Raw genomic sequence first — 18,733 nt, 5'->3', positions numbered from 1 at the left:
TTTCTTCTAATAAGCTCAATGAAAATAAGTTAAGCAGAAATGATGCAGCAGCAGACAGGATGGGTGTTTAATCGAGCAGATGCAGAAGCAACTGACAGTCAGACTGAGACTGAGGATGTTTTCACAACAAACATTTTTTATATTTTCAGCTGCTGCACTGTCAAACAAACCAAACGCTTTGAAAAAACTGTTCCCCTCCTCGCCATTGGGGGCGCTAAACTAAGAGTCACTGAATGAAACAACACTCATTCTTTCGGTCACTATCCAAAGCTTGTCATCATAGATGAGTGTGGGAACGCAGATGGACCAGATTTCTCTTCACTGTGGTCATAACATGACAGAATGTGAAAAAGTTCAAAGGTTTGAATACTTTTTACAAGTTCCTGCAACTTGTCCATCACATCTAACCTTGTTCATTTTTATTTACCATCATTACTGTTTACCCAACTGTCAAATGCTGAAGCAGCTGCCAGTAACACATTAATTGGGACTCTGTATGTTGTTTAAAAACATAAATAATTTACATATTCACCACTGGTCTGCATCCAAACTGAACCATTACAACTCACTAATAAATCAATCATCCTATTGGAAGAAAGGAATGGAAATAAATGAGAATAAAAATATATCTGACACACAGCAGTTTGTGTGAACGTAACCTTATTGCAAAACTCCATTTGAGTTGAAATCCATATATGTATCTATATATATATTTATATATCAGCTGTGACAAAATGTTGTTTAGGTTGGTATCTACATTCAACATGGTTGAATAGATGTCTAACATTACATGCTAAATGTCAGGATGACGCCAATTCTCCACTCGAGTTTAATTAAGATAGAAGTGAAAAGAACACAATGAGTGAGGATTAAAAGAGAAACTCATTGATCTCAAAGTGGAGAGATTCACATGAAAAGCATTGATGTTTTTTTTCAAAAGGTTTTTGCACAAAAAGAACAGGAAACCGATTGTAATGACTCTGCAGGTCCTTTGCCTTCAGCTTTAATGGGAGACATTAACATCCACTCTGTGCAAAATTCACATTTACTTGTTTTTATACTTCAATTTGGGTCTCAGCTGCTTCTAAAACAACCTAAGAATTTAAAAAAACCCTCCCAGACATTAAGTTTCTTGGTGTCTGGAAAATGAGTCATTTCAAAAACCTTCTGAAAGTTCAGTCACATCCAAAGTTACCGAGCCTCTCCAGCCCGTTACCTAGCAAGCAGAATTTCAGCACCTTTGGTCAGCTGGTTTTACTGCTGGATGTGCTGCACAATGGCTACTGGAAAAGGAAAGAGTTTTATTGGTGACCTGTCGATTTACTATTCAGAAACCACTTGCTGCACAGCAAAAAACACAAAATCTTACCAGGAATTATTGTTTAGTGGAAACATCTTAGTACACTTTAAATAACTTGTAAATTTTCTGCAAGATATTGGAGCTTGTTTCAAATCAATTATTCCGTAATAATGATGAAAAAATACTAGTACCATTGGGTTATTATTTCAATTATAACAAGACATTTCTCCTATTTTATAACTGAACAATCTGCCAGTGGAACTATTACTTTTTTTATACACAAATATTGAGGAATAATTGACTTAATACAAGCTTCAATAGCTGTAAGGATTTGTGTTGATTTGAGTTTTTCTGTGTTTATTTTGTGTCGCTGTGTGTTTTGTGTTGTCCTGTCTACCCCATGTTTGCTCCCGGCTGTGTCTCATTCAGTGATTACCCTCTGTGTATTTAATGCCACCTGTGTTTCTGTGTCTTTGTCGGGTCCTTGTCGTACCAGTCTGTTTAATCCGTCTTGCTGTCCCATCTAGTCCGGTGCCAGATGTCTATTCGTTTGCCAGTTGCTATCAGTGTTGAGCCTTAGCCTTTCTGCTCAGCTGTGCTGCCTGGACTTCGGATTGTTTGTGCTTAATTTCATTATTAAATTAAGCCTCACCACCTCTACTTCTACAAATCATGACAATATCTTGCTAAAAACTATTTCTATGTTAGTTTTGTGTTATTTCAAATGCACTAAAACATTTTGCATTAGAAACTAGACACAAATATTTGGTAGGATTTTGTGTTTTTGCAATGTGCATTCTTGTTGGTTGTGCAGGAGGCTCTATTAATGCTTTTCAAAGCTGCACAGTTGTATAATTGAGTGTTTTTCTGCATTTGTTCAGGTCAGCTGCTAGCAATAGCTTATTTTGATTTAAATTGACAGGACACCCAAAAACAATTAATTCTGTAAGGAGCTCAAAATGGACTAAACTTTAATTATAATGATTTTGTGCAATAACATTTAATGAACATGTGTTTTTAGTGCACAGACCTAGCCTAGCCTGTTCAGGGAAGCATAACAGGTCACCTTTAATGAACACTGTTTAAAGACAGATGAACAAAGAGAGGGGAAAAAGCAGGGGAAGTGGCTGAGACGGGTTGGGGAGTGGTACTTTGAGTCATCAGTGATGCTCAGACCTTCACAGTATTATGCTGATCCCTCTCGCTCGCCCGCCTGCCCGCTCTCCCTCTCTCACTCTGAGCTTCTCGTTGTACATCAGCTAGACTCGGGTGCGTGTCCACAAGGATGAGGAGCGCACACGCTGCGTGACGGAGCGAGCCCTCGTCCACCTGGCTGCTCACGTGCGTGTCGGCGTTCAGGAGGAGGATTCAGTGTCGGTCTCACACTGGTCCCCTGCTCCCTCTTCTCTCCTTCTGTCTTTTCTGTTTTTATTTTTCCTCCCAGAGACTGGTCAGATCCTCTCCTCCGTGTCTGGCTCTCTACCTGGCCTCCATGAGTTTAATTGAGGACAAGCCATTCCTCCTTGGAAGGTAAGCAGCAGCGTCTGTTTCAAGAGCCGAACGGTGACTTTAGACATCAGGGATGTTGATTTATTTAATCTTTTTTGAGTTTCCTCATGTGGTTTTAAGAGGAAATCAAAATCCACATAACGACAATACAGCTGAGAGCACGGATTGTGTATAATTTTGGGGAATTTTCTGCGATTTGTGTCTGATTGGGATGAAAGTATTTCCTGAAGGGCAGCTTGTTCCCCAGTAAAGTGGGAGTCGGATTGTTCAGCCTGATGATTAAAGGAAGTCAGAAACCTGACAGAAGACTGTGGGATTAGAGACGAGGTGCTCTGATTGCACCTCTGCAACAAACAGCTGCTGCTGCTGTTTGCCTTCCAGCCCATGTGGAAACCGTCACAATGGAGCCGGGTTGACCTGATCCCAGGCGGCGTGCATTGTTTGTTTGAATGTTTGCCTGCATAAATAAGCTGCCTGTTGTTGTTGTTGCACAAATACATAACTGTGGGTTTCACCAACAGAAAATCAATACCTGTAGACAATGCTTGACTGTTATGAGTAAGTATGGCCTGAGAGCTTGAATCAACTTTATTTAACAAAGTGATTCACCTTAGACTTTCAGGGATTCCTGTCAAAGGAATCGTAAAACAGGATATATGCAAGAACTCGATGAATAGATTTAATGAAGCAGAAAAGCACTTGTACAGATATTTATAGCTGCTGATGTGTTTAATACTGCTAAGTCATTTTCAGTGACACTAATCAAGGACATGATGTCATTCAAGGTTTTGGGTTTTAATACTTTATTTTATCTGTGTTTTATTGATATCTGAATAATTATACAATATCAATTAATTTCAAAAGAGTTAAAAAGAGGGTTGAAACGATTAATTGAATTAATCGTGATGAACTGATTTCTTAAATAATTGTCAATTAATTTAGTTCAGTCAATAAACAGATTAATAAAAGACCAGAAAGAACAACACAAAAATACATACAGGCTATACAACCAAGAGATCACTTAAATGATCAGTTTCTCTGATTTTACTCAGATGTTTGAGTAAAATGAACTTTCTCCTTTTATTCTATGAACTACTGACATGTCTAATCAATAAAAAATTTTGTATTTATTAGCAGAAAATGAGAAATGGACAAAATAACAAAAGGTGCAGAGCTTTGAGGTCTCAATTAAAGCAAAGAAAACAAGTTCATGTTAATTTAGAAACAACAAAATTAATGTTTGAACTCAGGAAGAGTTCAGATATCAATATTTGGTGGAATAAACAGGAGAATTTCAAAAACTCTTATTTTTACCAGAGTTTTATGTATTCATATAAATAAGTTTCAAAGAAAACCTCTTTAACTGAATAGTTTTAACTTTAACTGGTTAAAATTCTGCTAAGAAAATCTCATATTTAGCCCCTTTTTCTAGTTAATCATTAATCAGTCAATGAAAAAATAAACAGATCATCCATATACCGTATGATAAAATGTAAATAATTACTGCGCTGTGGTTAAGTTATGGAGTTAAATTAATAAATAAAAAAAAATTATTACAATTCAAAAAGTTTTGAGCAGCTACATATTTTTTAAATTGAGATTAGTTTTTTCTTTTTTTCAAATCCAAAAGTTGTTGTTTTTTTCATTTGTTTGACATGATTTTGTTTGATTGAATAATTGTGAAACAAATTTAACTCCATATTAAGTGCTTAAATAAAAAAAATCTGCAAAAGGCAGAATAATTTTTTAATCCAGGTAATCGATTAATTGCCAGAATAACCAAAAAAACAGTTGATTAACCATCAGAATAGTTGTCAGAATTACAGAATAATTGATTAATCGTTAGATTAACTGATAAAATAATCAAAGAATCATCAGAATAATTGATTAATTGGCAGAAAATTTGATTAATCGTCAGAATAATTACCAGAATGAGTAATGTAATCAATAATTGACTATTAAAATCTTAGTTAGTTGCAGCCCTACTCAGAAGTGTCTGATATAAACCAATTCCTCTTGAGAAAAAAAGGTTTGAATTAAATCCATAAAAGCCCAAACTCAACATAATAGGAGTGTATTTAAATATCTGACTTCCTGTACGTTTTTCCCCATCGTTTCATTAAAGAAAATTAAAAACCTGCATTAACAAAGCTCACATTAAAGGCGGCCTGAGGCAGCAGCAAAGAGGTAGCCGGTGCTACAAGTTCTGTTTCGTACGTGACAGAAATCAATGTCCGAACGTGAATCCCGCCCCGCTGGGAACTCATTTAGAGTCTGATTAGATCATGTCAAGCTCTGCATCTTAAACACTTTAGGTGCGCGCTGCATCATGTGATCGCTCTCCTCAGACATTATATAATTTATGTCGCAGCACGGGTGCCGACGTTGGAAGGAGTCGCCTCCGATGGCGCCGTCATGCTGCTGAATATCATACAGTTATGGCATTTGCTTGTCACTGACAGTCCCTCTCAGTTGAAGAGGCAGGCAGGGTGAATACAGTCAGCTTTAATCTCACAAAGGTCTCTCGGGCTCCTCGGGGACATGCCGCCAAAAAGAAACCATATATGTTTCTGCAACGACTTTCTGCTACATCTTTTTATATTGCTGTGAATTATAAACCCACCAGATTATCGCATACAATAAAATCTAGATTGGGGTAGTATTCATTTGTCATTTAACAGCTGCTTTGTTGAATGTGACTGTCAAAACAAAAACAGCAGACTGTTAGCAGCTTGTTTGAGATGAAAATTATTTTAGATTTAGTGCTTTGGAAACTGTGGTGAATTGTGAAAAGTAACAGAAAAAGCATAAAAATGTTAGAGCTCTGATGAAAACATTGTTGGTGCCCCAGGGGGCCGGGAAGCCCAATTAAACCAAGCGTAAAAGATGCAGAGTGACACATAACATCCCAAAACACAAACACAAGATATGTCAAAGGCGCAAACTGTCCGTGAACATACTGTACCATGAGCGCCATTATGTAATCACTGCTGTTATTTAAGCAAATACGATCACTGATAATCTTGCTGATGCCACTTTAAGGCCATAAAGGTCAAAGAATACGATGGTAGAAATAAAATTTGAAGAAGATCTATTGTACAAAAATTATATTTTGGTAAGTTTTTGTACTTCCATTTGGGTCTAAACTGTTTCTAAAAACAACCCAAGCACTAAAAAACAAAACAAACAGCTGTTTTCTGGCAATAAGTTTATGTTTTTTGGTGTTTGGAAAATAAGCGGCTTCAAAAACTTTAACGCTCCGTTCCAGTTATGCTCAACTTCTTAATTGAAAAAATTAACTGAAACACCTAAAGGAGTCACTGGGAAACTGGGAGCAACTCCAACAATCCCCAGTAACAATCTGTAAAATAGCTTTGCTTTTCAATATGGCCGCTCTTCGCCTCAACAGCAGTAAAATGTGGTGGAGACATGTTCAATTTACAAGACATGCAAGTAAAAGTGCGTCTAAAATCAATGATAACTGTGAGGCCTTCAACTCTGACAGTACTTTTTCTGCTGGCAGATTATTTCCAAATAACTTTAGAAAAATGTCTTGTTATTTATAAATGAAATAGTCTGCCAGCAGAACTACCACTTTTTCATCAATTTTAAGAAAATATTGACTTAAAACAAGCATCTACATTTTGCTGAAAAGTTACATATAAGTTAGTTCAATCTTATTTCAAGCATACTAAGATGTTTGTACTAGAAACTAGACCAAAAATACTTCATAAGATTTTGTGTTTTTGTAGTGCAGCATCCTACATCAGCTGGTTTTACTGCTGTATGTGCTGTACAATGGCTGCTGGAAAAAAATAAGTGTTTTGTTGTTGACTTTCCATCAAGAAGCCACTTACTGGATTATTGTTGGTTGTGCAGGAGGATCTGCTAATGCTTTTCAAATATGTGCAGTTGTATAATTGGACATCTGTTTGCAGCAAACGTAACCATTGAGCTGGGGGCGTGGCCAGCTTTATTTGGATTTAAAGAGACAGGAGCCCCTCAAACAACTCAAAGTTGGCAGAACAGAGTAGACTAAAATCTCATTATCTCGGAACGATTCTGTGCAAAAGAATGTTAAAATCATGTTTTGTATCCTGATCAAGAAACTGTAGCAGGTCACCGTTTAACCCTGACACAGATTTTCCTGCAGATGGCCGCTTACTGCCGCGCTCCCTGACTCTCGGCCCTTTAAATTGCTGCTCATTTCAGACGTTTAACGCCTATGAGTGACAGTCCTATTTTCAGTGCCGTCATAAATGTCACTGCATTAATGACACAGGACTTGTTGCAAACTCACGCAGAGCAGATTAGTCATCGTCCTGACAGCAGGAATAAATTGCATCGGTTTAAGACGTTTACCTCGGCGTTTTCCATGTTTCAGGAGCGATGCGGACGCCAATCAGGAATGAAACGACGGGTTCTTATGCGCGTCCGGCAGCCACTGCATGGTTTATGCTTGGTGTCACCATCTGGAGGTCAGCGCTCTTCTTTCACAGAAGGAATCAAATTAACTGGACATCATAGCTGCTCTGTCATGAAATGTGCCTCTGCAGAACATCGGTGGAGTTCAGCAAATTGATGAGTTTTAGCTTCAATTTGTTCCTCAAATCTCAAACACACTTTGCTTAAATCTGTCTTAAAATCATTTCAAAGACTAAATTCTGAGTAAATACAGGAAGTCGTTTGCAAATGGTGATTTAATTGATGTAATTAGTCCTTCTTAGATTGTAAATTAAATGTGATTAGAGGAAATAAATCCTTTGCTTTGAAGCTGATTGACAACATATGAGAAACTCATCAAACTCTGATCTAAAGAAACTTTTGTCTAATTTTGTATTTGTTTATTTATTTTTGCCAGAATAGGGAATATCTGTAAATGTGAAAACACATTTTTAACTTATAATCTTAAAAATAAACAGCCTAAGGAAGGAAGGATAGTTCTTGTTTTTAAAAACCTGTTGAGATAAATAAACGTTTAGAAGAAATTATCAGGATTCCTCCAACACTATATGAAGTTAATTTAATAACTCGTTGAAATCTGTGCGCGATGCTAAGCTCTTCGTTGAGGCGGAACAGTCTTTCTTTGATCATTTTAAAATGTTACAGCAACATTTCCTGTTGGAAACATTCGAGAATCAGCAGAGATTTGAACAGAGCAGTGATTAATTATTGCAGCCGTTTTGTTTTCAGTCCCACATGCATCAGCTGCAAGAGCTAAAAGACGCAGGTTTTGTCATTTTTTTCCATCTGTCAAGCCTGTTGACTCCATCTGGATTTAAAACAAAAATGGCTTTTCATCTTTTGCAAGAGATTATTTATTTTTGTCATTATTCAAAGAAAATCTATTTTCATTTGTTCCTCCATCTGATTGTGTGGGTTTGAAATATTGAGTTACGAACAGCAGGAGAGCAGCACAGAAAAGGTTGAAGAGTTCAGTCAAACTGTTATCACTGATGTAGTTTTAGTAATTCTTATACAGGATACCTTTGGGAATTTATTCAGATAAAAGATACCCAATTTCAAGGGGTGTGATGATGCCTAAAACTCACAATACAGGAATAAGTCTGGACCAAATCTTAATACTGGTATTGAGAAAACATCAAAGATAAAATTTACGTAGCAAACAGACAATTATTCTGACATTCATTAGTCTTCCCACAAGTTTGAAGCATCTAGTGTCCTGAGGTGAGTCTATAAAACTAAATTGGGGCCTTAAAAATGCACAATATATGAAATTGTACATCTTTGAAAATGATTAGTAGAACCTTCTGCACAATAAACAAGAATATATCAAGTGGTTTCTGGATGGAAAGTCAACAACAATGTTACTGCCCTGGCCTTTAAGGGCTGGGTTGCAGGTGTCTTTTTGTCTCTTTGTGCTCCTCCCCTTTACAGGTGCTGCTGATTTGTTCATTTGGAGCACAGAGCATTTAAACCTGGCCATCTTCACCTTCTGGGTCGCCTTGGGCATCCACTCTGCTCTTCACGCTTGTGGCACTCTGTTGCAAGGCCTCAGCTCCCCTCCTTTTGCACATTTGAGTTTGTCGTTTTTGCACTTCAACACTTCCATATGCACTCATACAACACATCCAAGCATTTGCATTGCACCACTGATTCTGACATCCACAACCAATTGTTGTTTTTGTTCATAAATATTTGTTTATGCACTTTAGCCACTGCATGGTCTCCTGTTTGTGTTATGACCTTGAGCCAGTCGTAACAATTGGGGGCTCATCCGGGATTTGAACCCGGGACCTCTCGCAGCCCTTAAGGCCCAGGGCTGCAACAAACAACAAAACTCTTCCCTTTTCCACCAGCCATTGTATAGTGCATACTGGTAAAACCAGCTGACCTGGGTTTCTACACTGCAAAAACACAAAATCTTACCAAGTAGTATTTTTGGTCTAGTTTCTAGAACAAACATTGCAGTAAACTTGAAATCAGACAAAACTAACTTATATGTAACTTTCCAGCAAGACATAGGAGTTTGCTTTAGGTTAATAATTTCTTAATATTGATGAAAATGCACGACCTGCATTGGAAGATTATTTCATTAACATTTTTCTCATGTTAAAAGTGAAATAATTGACCAATGGAACAAAACCTTTTCCTTGATATTATATAAATATTGACCTAAAACAAGCTTATACATCTTGCCGAAAAGTTATAGGTTAGTTATGAGTAAATTTTAAAGTAACAGGTTTGTTTTGATGCCAAGAAGGAAAGACGTCAGCAACGACATCAGAGATGCAATTTGTTGTTGCACCTCAATCTGGTCAAACTATTTAAAGTTCTTCATTCTTGGATGAGAAAAAAACCCAAGAACAAAATCCAAAATTCTGTTAACATGTTAAAGTTAAGAAGAATAAGACAAAAAGGGAGCAGTTTAAGAACCTCTGAAGGGTTTTGAATGAACATAAAGGTTCCAGACTGCAGAAGTCCTCATTTATTAAACCACTTCACTGCAGCAAGGTGACGTTTCAAACACTTGGCTCCTCATCAGACAGAGAGAGGTCTGATAAAGAGCCAAGTGTTTCGAAGCGTCACCTTGCAATGTCATCAACAGTGAAGTCATCGTGGAGTTCTGAGCCAATTTGTTCATTCAGGATACTCTTAATTTCATCCTTCTTCCTGTGTTGCTCTGCATGTTTCTCTGTACATTTAGAATTGAAATAATACAAATAACATGGCAGCACAACTTGGGTTTGCAAAGGTTTGAGTTTGGTGCAATGCTATTTGGATACATAAAACCAAGGCTGAGGGCTTTGAGAATCACCTGCAGAACCAACAACAAAGCAGAGAAATCCTCCTACATATTTTGATATCGACTCAATAACAAATAAATACATGGCCAGTATCGCAATACACTGCAAAAACATCAAATCTTACAAAGTATTTTCTAATGCAATGTCTAGTATTAGACATTAACTAACACAAAACTAATAAGTAGCTTTTCAGCAAGATATTGGAGCTTGTTTTAGGCAAATAATTATTTAATAATGGCAAAAAACATACTAGCTCCACTGGCAGATTTTTTCACTTATGGTAAGACATTTTCCCATGTGAAATAATCTGCCAGTGGATTTTAACAACATTAAGTAGTTATTTATTTAAATCAAACTCCTATATCTTGCAAAGAAGTTACTTGTAAGTCTTAATTCAAGTGCATTAAGATATTTTCACTAGAAATTAGATCAAAAATACTCGGCAAGACTTTGTTTTTACATCGAGACGGAAATCTATAAAACTTTTCATTATTTAAGTTTGATAAAGTATCAAGCTTAAATAACATTTGAGTGTTTATTTCACAACTGGATAAACAATTGAAACCAGACACTTACATGTACTGAATAAAAAGACATATTTTGTATCACCATCTGATGTTAAGTCTGATCAAACTTCTCGTTTTAGGTCGGATAGAATTACCAAAATTATTTCTGTTTGCTAAACTTAGCAAAAAAATTTTGTTTTTGAGATTTTGTCTGAAATTTCTCAATTTTCTGACATTTTATAGAAATAGAAACAACTTTGGTCATTCTGATTGACCAAAACAAGACACATTTGGTCTGATTTAGCTTCAGACAGAGGGAGAAAAAACATATATGCTTCTTCTTATTTGCTGTATGTAAACTTCTGGTTTCAACTGAAACAATTTAAACCACAGCTTGAAATAGATGGGGATTTTTTTTTGTTTTGTTATTATGACCGTATTTGACTGTTTTCCACTGCTTCCAGTCAACCCTTCAACATCGATCTACTGTAGAGTTCCAGTAAATAAATTCTCCAGTCACTTAAAGCATTATTTGAGATTATCTAATTTGTGTGGTTGTGTAAACATTTTAGATGGAAAATGCTTCAGACGCAGCCTCTTTGTTTGTCTCGAGCATCTCCAAGGAGCACGACATCCTCATGGGTTCCGTCTACAGCTTGTTTTGTGAGTAAACACAATGATCCGATGTTTGCCGCGCTGATATTTCTCCTGACATTTAGTCTTTTCGCCATCCTGCTTTTTTTTTTTTCCTTTTTCCCCCAAAGGTGTCCTGTCCCTCATAGGCAACTGCCTTCTGCTGCTTGTTGCTTTTCACAAGAGATCAACTTTGAAACCAGCAGAGTTCTTCATCATCAACCTCTCCATCAGCGACCTCGGGATGACGCTGTCTCTGTTTCCACTGGCCATACCATCGGCCTTTTCGCACAGGTATCTGTTTGTCTTTGTCAGTAAACAAGTTGATTTAAATTAAAAAAGACGAACGCAGACAATTCAGATTCCCACTTTTAATTATTTTTTAATAAGACAGAAAACAGGATGCCAGTTATCAATTAGTGAACTAATCTAAAGTTGACTGATTTTATCAATCAACCAACTAAACTTAAGAAGCTTTTCGCATAAAGCACATTTTGCGTCCCACACCGGACTCTGTTTGGACTGTTTCTCTTTTCTGTTCTGTCCTGGCGCTGCCGCCATCTTTGTTTTTATCAACCTCCTAAGTATGGATGGCGGCCAAACGACAACCCTAAAAGGAGGTCTAAGTGGGCTTTATTGGAACTCATTTTAATTTAAGAAGCCATTAATCCCCAGTAGAGATCCATCATATCTCCATCTCGTTTCTCTTGTGTGCAGGTGGCTTTTTGGAGAAATTACCTGCCAGCTTTATGCCATGTGTGGAGTGTTGTTTGGTCTCTGCAGCCTGACAAACCTCACTGCCCTCTCCTTGGTGTGTTGCCTTAAAGTCTGCTTCCCTACTCATGGTGAGGACATAATGCAACAAGCAACAGAGTTGTTGTTTTTTTTAAACTCTGTAGACTTTCATCTCTAATCTAGTAAAGTCTATTTCACATTTCCCCTCACAGGGAACAAGTTCTCGCCTTCACACGCCCGCCTCCTGGTGGCCGGAGTGTGGTGTTACGCATCTGTGTTTGCCGTGGGGCCCCTGGCACAGTGGGGGCATTACAGCGCTGAACCTTATGGCACAGCCTGCTGCATTGACTGGCACGCACCCAACCAGGAGCTTCTGGCTTTGACATACATCGTCTGCCTTTTTGTCTTTTGCTATGCACTGCCCTGCACCATCATCTTCCTCTCCTACAGTTTCATTCTGCTGACCGTGCGGGGATCGCGTCAGGCGGTTCAGCAGCATGTGTCACCCCAGACCAAGACCACCAATGCACACGCTCTCATAGTGAAGGTCAGAGGATGTGGCTGTCACTGATGCAGAGGCAACACTGAGTTCATGCTTTGGCAGTTGACAGGACTTATAGGGGACCTATTATGAACAGGTTAGGATAGATCTACAGGCCACACAAAACATGTTTACTACTTTTATTTGACAATTAGATTTTAGTTTTGCTCAGTTTTAGGGCATTTTGTCACTTTAAATCCAAATAAGCTGCTGCTGGCCACGCCCCCAAACTCAACCTTAACACTCAGACATAAAAATTACTGGAAACAGATGTGACCATAATACCTTTGACCCTGAATTAGACCCAAAAGTAGAAGAAGTACAGCCTCCTGCACAACCAACAAAAACCATTTACAGAGTGGTAAGGATATTTTCACACCTCTTAGTCTGTTGGACTCGGTTCTGTTTGGGACCAAATTCACTTCAAATTTCAACTCCAGCGATTTGCTTTTACTGCCCCGAGTCAAATGATCCAAACTAATTGAAAACCCTATTCAACTCCTCACCTGTGGATGATGAGCGCAACTTCCATCTTCACAAAATTTAAACAAAAATTTTGCAATTTTTGGATTTCTCTTTTGTCTTCGGTAAAAGACCTGCTAGCACCAGGCTCTTGCCTTTGTTTTGTTTGCCATGTGCTATAGTTTACGTCCAGCTTTCAGAGTGCGAGAGTTCATTTAAACTGAACTGACCTTGGTTTTTAGGCGGACTAGAGTTCTCAGTTTGATCTGCATAAAAGTTTGATTGTGCATTCACATCTGCACAAACGAACCAGACTTTCTCGACAAACAAACTGGAGTTCGACTAAGGCAGACTGAACAGGGCTGGTGAGAATAGACCCTCGGTCAACAACAAAACACTTGTCTTTTCCAGCAGCCATTATGCAGCGCTTATTTTGGTAAAACCAGCTGACCAAACTTGCTGGTTAGTTACTAGGTAGGTTTTTTTTTCTGAACACTGGCTGTTTTTAGAAGAAGCTGAGACAAAAATGAAAGTATAAAAATGTGAATTTTGCATAATGGGTCCCTTTTAAGGATGTATTAGATTTTACTTGCTTGTTTTTGTCATGTATTTTACATTTGCAACATTAAAAATGACAGAAAAGAGACAAGAGAATCAATATTTGCTTTTATTAAAGTGTTGTGAAACCAACCTCAGAGTATAGCGGATTTAAATCAAATTTTATGTGATACACCAAGACAAAATAGTGCATTACTATAAAGTGGTAGATTATATAGATGGTTTTCTAAATGTTCTGTGCATTTGCACTTACATTTATTAAATGCAATGCAATCAATTGGAATCTAAAGTTACTAAATACTATAGGAATTCCCTGAAACAAAATGTTTGTCTAGGTTTTCAGATTTCTGTATTTTAAAGGATTTTAGGCCAGTCATAAGCTAAATGTTGTTAAAGACTTTTGTTACTGTTCTGTGATGTATTATGACATAAAATCCCCATAAAACAGAAGTTTATGATTGTAAGGAGACAAAATGTAAAAAAGCTAAATAGTTTTCCAATATAGTAGGTCATTATCTGTCTGTTTCTCTGCTTGTCGTTCTTCACAGCTGTCCATAGCAGTGTGCATTGGTTTTCTGGGAGCCTGGACGCCTTACGCTGTCGTGGCGATGTGGGCTGCTTTCGGAGACGCCACAACCGTCCCTCCTGCTGTGTTCGCCCTGGCAGCAGTGTTGGCCAAGTCTTCCACCATCTACAACCCAATGGTCTACCTGCTGTGCAAGCCCAATTTCCGTGAGTGTTTATGTAGAGACACGTCTACATTGCGGCAGATGATCTACAGGGGTAGTCCACAGCCGCAGGAGCAATTCAGCTTCACTCCACAGCGCAATAAGGACACGAGTGCCTCCACAAGGTTCTCAAATGGTCAGCAAGATAGCTACGGGGCATGTTTGAACTGCACCGAGAATGCAGCGCTGTGTCATGTGACCACTCCGCAGAAGACCGCCTGCGTCCTGACGGGATCCACCTACACAGAGGTGACAGTTAGTCAGCTCTCAGCCAAACCAGGAACAGATTTCATCTAACGGAGCAACTTTCCGATTCCACAAAGCAGACAGCTCTGGACACATGCTTCAAACAGTAGAAAAGACCTGCTGTAACCCGTTTCCTGCTCAATCTAAACATGGCAACTCCACAGGACTGCAATGAGCTGCTGTGAAATCCTGAAGGACTGAAATGACAAATCTGCACTGGTCTGAGTCAGTCTGAATAGATTTACCACTGACATTTATGTTTGTCTCAAGGTTTACTTCACTTTAAGGTTGCTGGCGGTCCTATTTTATCCAACAGACATTTGGGACTCAAAATCTGTAAAAACTAACATAGTGGTGCTACTGCTGGATCAGGGACACTTTGTTTCTCATGTAAAAGGGGAAACAGAGGCACAGGAGATCACATGATAAGAAAGAAGGTAAATGTGCTGCTGTAAAGTGTTTCTCAACTTAAAATCACAACTCCCTGTTGACTTGAACACCTCTATGTGAATGTGTTGTTACCATTACAACTAGGATTCATTAAAAAATAAACAAACACAATACAAAAACACCAAATCTTACCAAGTAGTTTTGGTCTAGTAAATATCTTCGTACACTTGAAATGAGACAAAATTGACTTGCAAGTAACTTTTCAGCAAAATACAGACACTTGCTGAAAAAGTACAGAATATTTCACTTACAACATGGGAAAAATGTCTTGTTATAAGTGAAATAATCTGTCAGTGGACCGAGTGCTTTTTCATCAAAGTTAAAGAATTATCAACTTTATACCAGCTCCTGTATCTTGCTGAAATGTTTGTAGGATTTTGTGTTTTGCAGTGTACACAAGTATCATCATTGCACCATTTTTTTGCTTTTCAGCAATTTCTTTCTTTTTTCTTTCTTTTATTTTAATGCTGCCTTTCGTTGTGGTTTCCATTGATTCTGGAAACAAGTTTTAGGTGTAACATTGTCTAATTGTGAGGAAGTTAAGGAGATTTTGTGGAACACAAAGTCCTGTTTTGATTTTGAAGTATGTGAGTTGTTTCTAATCTGCTCAAGTTTCTGAATAGTGCATGCGTGTTTGGATCAAGGGTGTGAAATTCATTGCATTCTTCAACTGTGTCTTGACTAGATATATCACGTTTGTGGTGATGTCATTTTTACTTCTTATTTATATTTTGTGACAGCTGACAGTCCAAAGTTTGAGTGGTTAAATAATTATAAACCAAAGTAATAAGTAAGAAAGTTAAGCCACCAGTTTCAGGCATCCAGCATCCTGACATGAGTCAAGCATCTGTTACAACCAAAAGTAGTTGTACTCTTGGTTGATTTACATTTACACTTGAATATGATCACAACAAAAAAATCTGTGGATTGAGTTAAAGATTAGCGTAATGGCAACGAGGCCTTCCAAACTCAAAAACTTGGATCTCATCACTGAAGATAAACTGTCAAAATATCAGTGGAAACATATAAAGGGAGGTGATTGTTGTAATGCCAATAATTTCCACTGATTGTTCAGGAGGGTATAAATAATTTGGTGTGCCACTAGTAAATAAAATCTACATAAATAATTGATACATTCGTTGATTTTCAAATTTAAAATATCTTTATATTGTTTTAATATCTTTAGTTAGATGCCTGTCTCACTTCTAGAAACAAGCGTCTTGCTTGAACGGAAAAAAAAGTCAAATCTGCCAGGGGTATGAGTAACTTTTAGCTGAATTGTAGAACGGTGTGTGGAAGCTGCAGCTCTGATAGTTACATTATTCAGCTTGTCCAAATAATCTGTGGCAGCTTAAGTTAGTTAATGATCAAATTGTGTCAACGACGATGGTGCAGTGGCGTTAATTTTCTTGTAATGGCATTTAAACCAAAGGTAGAAACAGAAACAGGACTTTAAAACATGAAAGAAAATAAAATGTAATGAGTGAATCTGTCAGTAAGTGAGTGTTTTAGTTCTGATGCAGTTAAGTAAAAAAAATGCATTTTAATCTTTCAACAGTTGCATTTCCATTGACAATATAACTGCAAATTGGATAAAATAAATTTGCTTAATATAAAGAACACACGCTTTAGGACTATTCATTCATTTTTTCTGTATTTTGCACAAAACTCCAACAGAAACACTTTTTTTCTCATCACGTTTGAAAGCAAGTGGTGGAAAAGACGAAGATGACGACAGGAAGTGGTAGAAAGGTGATGGCGAATAATTTTTTTCATGACTTATCACCTCAACAAACTTATTCACGTGCAATTTTAATTTAATTTCTTTTTTAATGAAAACACACAATTGCAAAATTTGACATCATTGGAACATCAACAAAGTTTTGCGCGTGTTGGTAATGGAAACGCAGCTAATAACTGCCCAGACCCATTAAGAGGAAAACTGATCGATTCCAATTGTTACTTGGTTCATTTGTGTTTTCTCTATTTTCAGGCTGAATCCATTCAAACTATGTGAATAAAAAAGTAGATTTGTGTTAAGTTAGATTTTTTACACACAACATAACCAGATAGAATTTGCAGATTTTTATATCATTGCAAAAGGAGGGAAAGACTTTGAAAAAAATTAAAAACTTGGATTTCCAAAGTAGTTTACAAGCTGACAAAGACAGATTTACTTTGATAACTGCTCAAATGTTTTTATTTGTTCATCATCAGAGCCGCTTATGTAAAACAGATTCCACTGCAGCTCCTTTCATCCCTGTCCTGCTCATCTTTCCTGGCAACTAATGTGAATAAAAGCCTTAAACTGAAATAAATGAGGAAATGATCATATTGTATGTCCTGCATGGTGCTCCCAAAATCTGCTTTTCTGGAAATTAGTAACACATTTAAATCCATTTTCTTTTTTTTTTTCACTGCTGTGTGGCTTTATGTGTTTGTAAACAAGAGCATAAGTAACGCTATTACTGACTTTTTAAAAAAAGGAGTCTTGTAAAACTCATTTAATAAAAAGATGTAACAAACTTCTGGTTTGGTTTTATTTCTCCTAAAATAGAGAAAGTATAAGTCTTTTATTAAGATGGATTCCAAATTAACACATCTTCTTCTAAATGTAATATTTCTAAATCAATAATTGAAGCTGTTACATTGCGTGATAAATATATACAAACAAGAAACCTTTAAATAATTTTCAGTCATAGTGGAAGGTCCAACGAGCTGCAGGTTGCAGACCTCTGCTTTAAACCAAGGCTAAAAATCCAAATTAGAGTTGCTTTCTATTAACAACAACTGGAACATCATAAACTGTTGTCTATTTTTCATTTCTTTCCTTTGCTTTGCCATTGCAATGTAAAGTTTTTCCATAGTTCTCGTTTAATTTTCCCTTTAATTATGTAAAGAGCTATGATTTGCGCTGTCGCTGAAAATGTGCTATGCAAATAAAATCTCCTTTTCTGCAATGAATCCTCACAGAGCTGAAGTTGGAGAATTACTTCAGTCAGAATCAGAGATGAGTTTACATGCTTCTTTCCTCTTTTAAGTCTCATTCTCTTACATAAACTCGTTCCCCCTGAATTCCCATGAAGCGCTCTCTGGAAGTGAATCCAGACCGTGACTTGACGCATCAAGTGCTGCGGTGCATCTGTGCCACTCCAGGCATCAAGTTAACAGCAGAAATTAATTTAACTGTGTTTAATTCTTAGCCCAGGATTGCTGCCTTGAAGGAAAACAGTAAATACTAAATGTGTGTTTATCTGTAAGAGTAAAAAAAGAAAAGAAAGGAAACAGAGCAGAAGAGGGGAAAAAATAATGTTTTTTGTGTTCTGGGCTGTTGACTTTACCTCTGTTCTGAGAACTCCATTTCTATTTCCACCAGGTTTCTGCAATAATCACAACTGAAACAATTATTATGATGCACTGGATAGTCATTAAGAATCATTAAAAAGAAACAATTGAGCAACCTAGAACAGATTTAAAAATGCAAACTTTTATTAGAGTGTTTTGGTTGCTTTATATGCTCAGTGTCAGAGTTCAGGCTACGACACATTGTAATATCACATGAATGCATTTATTCCATATTTAACAAGGAAAAACATCTATTCCACATTTTATGAAAAATGTTATATAGAATAAAACATTAGGCCAGTTACAGAAGCCAAGTAAACTGATGTTTCGGTCAATTAAAATTTACTTTAACTGCCCCAAGGATAAAAGACGTCTGATTAAAATCCTGAAGACGGAAGTCTTGAAAATGCAAACCACAATGCCTGAAGTTTCTACACAGAACTGAGCAGTAG

General features: G+C 37.2%; 1 protein-coding gene across 1 annotated transcript; it reads left to right on the top strand.

Moving 5' to 3' along the window:
• Nucleotides 1-2,605: 2,605 nt before the first annotated feature.
• Nucleotides 2,606-17,461, top strand: opn7d (opsin 7, group member d). Its single transcript, XM_055045848.1, has 6 exons — nt 2,606-2,830; nt 11,156-11,246; nt 11,348-11,510; nt 11,934-12,061; nt 12,164-12,498; nt 14,061-17,461. Exons 2-6 carry the CDS (start codon nt 11,156-11,158, stop codon nt 14,535-14,537), a joined length of 1,194 nt encoding a protein of 397 aa, XP_054901823.1. The 5' UTR covers nt 2,606-2,830; the 3' UTR covers nt 14,538-17,461.
• The last annotated feature ends 1,272 nt before the right edge of the window (nt 17,462-18,733 follow it).

Source organism: Poeciliopsis prolifica, unplaced genomic scaffold (genome assembly GCF_027474105.1).
Source record: "Poeciliopsis prolifica strain line A6 unplaced genomic scaffold, Auburn_PproV2 SCAFFOLD023, whole genome shotgun sequence".
Classification (NCBI taxonomy): Eukaryota; Metazoa; Chordata; class Actinopteri; order Cyprinodontiformes; family Poeciliidae; genus Poeciliopsis; species Poeciliopsis prolifica.
The sequence above is the reverse complement of the archived record's forward strand: the minus strand, read 5'-3'. Positions and strand labels throughout refer to the sequence as shown.